At 44.9% G+C, this 2,272-nt stretch overlaps 1 protein-coding gene across 1 annotated transcript in view; it reads right to left on the bottom strand.

The window, feature by feature from the left end:
- Window positions 1-1,350, bottom strand: part of LOC126995207 (neuropeptide SIFamide receptor-like) — a 72,135-nt gene extending 70,785 nt beyond the window's left edge. Inside the window, exon 1 of the mRNA XM_050854535.1 lies at window positions 835-1,350. Within this exon, the coding sequence (XP_050710492.1) occupies window positions 835-1,207 (373 nt within the window). The 5' untranslated portion in view covers window positions 1,208-1,350. The remainder of the gene's footprint in view (window positions 1-834) is intronic.
- Window positions 1,351-2,272: the final 922 nt, after the last annotated feature.

The following is a 2,272-nucleotide window of genomic DNA, read 5'->3' as shown; positions in this document are numbered from 1 at the left end:
TCAAAGGCGGGTAATTAAATGATGATGGGGATTTTATACTGGCGGCGAGGTGTGTGCGTGGAGCCAGACCGTTTATGTGTGAAGGTTCCCAGCAGGTTGATGGCTCTTTGGCGGTGGTTTATAGGGAGATCCAAGCCTATAAAAATGTTTGAAAGTCAGTCTCTCTCTCTCTCTCTCTCTCTCTCTCTCTCTCTCTCTCTCTCTCTCTCTCTCTCTCTCTCTCTCTCTCTCTCTCTCTCTCTCTCTCTCTCTCTCTCTCTCTCTCTCTCTCTCTCTCTCTCTCTCTCTCTCTCTCTCTCGTGCCCTGCCTCATATGTATGTCTTCTCGCACGAGCGTTAAATTAAACATGGTTCGCCTCCCTCTATCACGGCTGGCATGATTAAGAGAGTAACAATGATCCTATTCTTGTTTTCTTGCTACTGCTGCCGTTGTTGGTCTTCCTTCTCCTCCTTCCTCTTTCTCCTGCTCCTGTTATTATTTCTATGCTACTACTACTACTACTACTACTACTACTACTACTACTACTATTACTACTACTACTACTACTACTACTACTACTACTACTACTACTACTACTACTACTACTACTACTACTAATAATAATAATAATAATAATAATAATAATAATAATAATAATAATAATAATAATAATAATAATACCTGCCGCGTAACAAGAGAGATGAGTGATCGTTAACAAGGATAAGAGTGTAAGAAAGGCTTGTCCAGATAATCCGATCAAAATTACTTACCCAACTCCCCCTCCCCCCCCCCCCACACACACACACACACAGACAGACCCCCCCCACACACACACACACACACTAAGTACATACCATTCAGAAGATGACCGATCAGGGTGGTGGGCAGCACGATGATGTTCACTAGGAGATCAGCGACGGCCAAGTTAGCGATGAAGACGTTGGTGACGGTGCGCATGCGTGGTGCCCTCATGACCACCGCCACCACGAAGCTGTTCCCCACGACGCCCATGAGAGAGACGAGCACATAAGCCACGCAGTAAAGGATCGTGACGTGGAGGGAGTGGCGGAACATTGGAACTTCGAACTCCGGACAGACTTCGCTGGATATGGAGCCGTTGACGAGGCACTCCGAGGCGTTAAAGTCATCGTATTCATAGCCGTCGTAAACCGGGAAGAAAACTTTGTCCACGGTGTTGTTGATTTCCGTGTGGGGTGGGGAGGGCATTTTTGGTGATGGCTCGTGTGATTGTGGTGATAGTGGTCGTGATGGTGTTTGTGGTGTTTCTGGTGGTAGTAATGGTGTTTGTGGTGAGTGTTGTGACTGGTGCGCTGGTGATGCTTCTTCTTTTTACGTTGTCATTGCGGCCCAGACCTGTAAGAAAGGAGAAAAGTTAGGGTTAGATAATGTCCTTTACTTATCTTTAACAATGTATCATCTATCTATCTATCTATCTATCTATCTTTCCATCTATCTATCTAACTATCTATCTATCAATATTTCTCTCTATCTCTCTACCTATCTATCTCTAGTTACCTATCCTTTTATCTACCTGTCTATCAATAGTTGTAACCCTGGAACAGTGTAATGTCCACTATTTAAGGCGAAAACTAGCTTTGCATTTAGAATCCTACGAAAAGGAGATGCAGTTCCTCGTCCTCCCTCCGCTTGTTATCGCTCGTGAGACCTCAGCTGGCAGATCTTCCTCCATTAATCATCAATTTCAATTATCACCGTGATGCTGACGCCTTACCTTCAATCCCTTTACATCTGCAGGTGTGTGTGTGTGTGTGTGTGTGTGTGTGTGTGTGTGTGTGTGTGTGTGTGTGTGTGTGTGTGTGTGTGTGTGTGTGTGTGTGTGTGTGTGTGTGTGTGTCCTGCCAGCCAGCACAATCTCTATCTCTATCTCGATCACTCTCTATTGATCTCTCTCATATACTTATCACTATGTCCCTTCTCTCTATCTGTTTATCTATCTCTATTTATCCCTATCTATCTATTTATCTATCTATTTATCTATCTATCTATCTATCTATCTATCTATCTGTGTGTCTGTCTGTCTGTCTGTGTCTGTCTGTCTTTCTATCTATCTGTCTGTCTCTCTGTTCGGCCGCTCTCTCTCTTTGCATCATGCCTCTGTGAATCATGATCTGTCCGCCATCAGTCATCCACTCTCGCATCTCGCATCTCTATCCCCCAGCCTCATTCCTCAAGCTTCCCATTCCTGTGTGTATCCTCTCTGCGCCTCCTCTCCATCTCTGTCCCTCTGCTCCTTTGGCCTGTTTCTCACTC

The sequence above is a fragment of the Eriocheir sinensis genome, chromosome 1, assembly GCF_024679095.1.
Source record: "Eriocheir sinensis breed Jianghai 21 chromosome 1, ASM2467909v1, whole genome shotgun sequence".
NCBI classification, from domain to species: domain Eukaryota; kingdom Metazoa; phylum Arthropoda; class Malacostraca; order Decapoda; family Varunidae; genus Eriocheir; species Eriocheir sinensis.
This window is presented reverse-complemented; position numbering and strand designations above follow the sequence as displayed.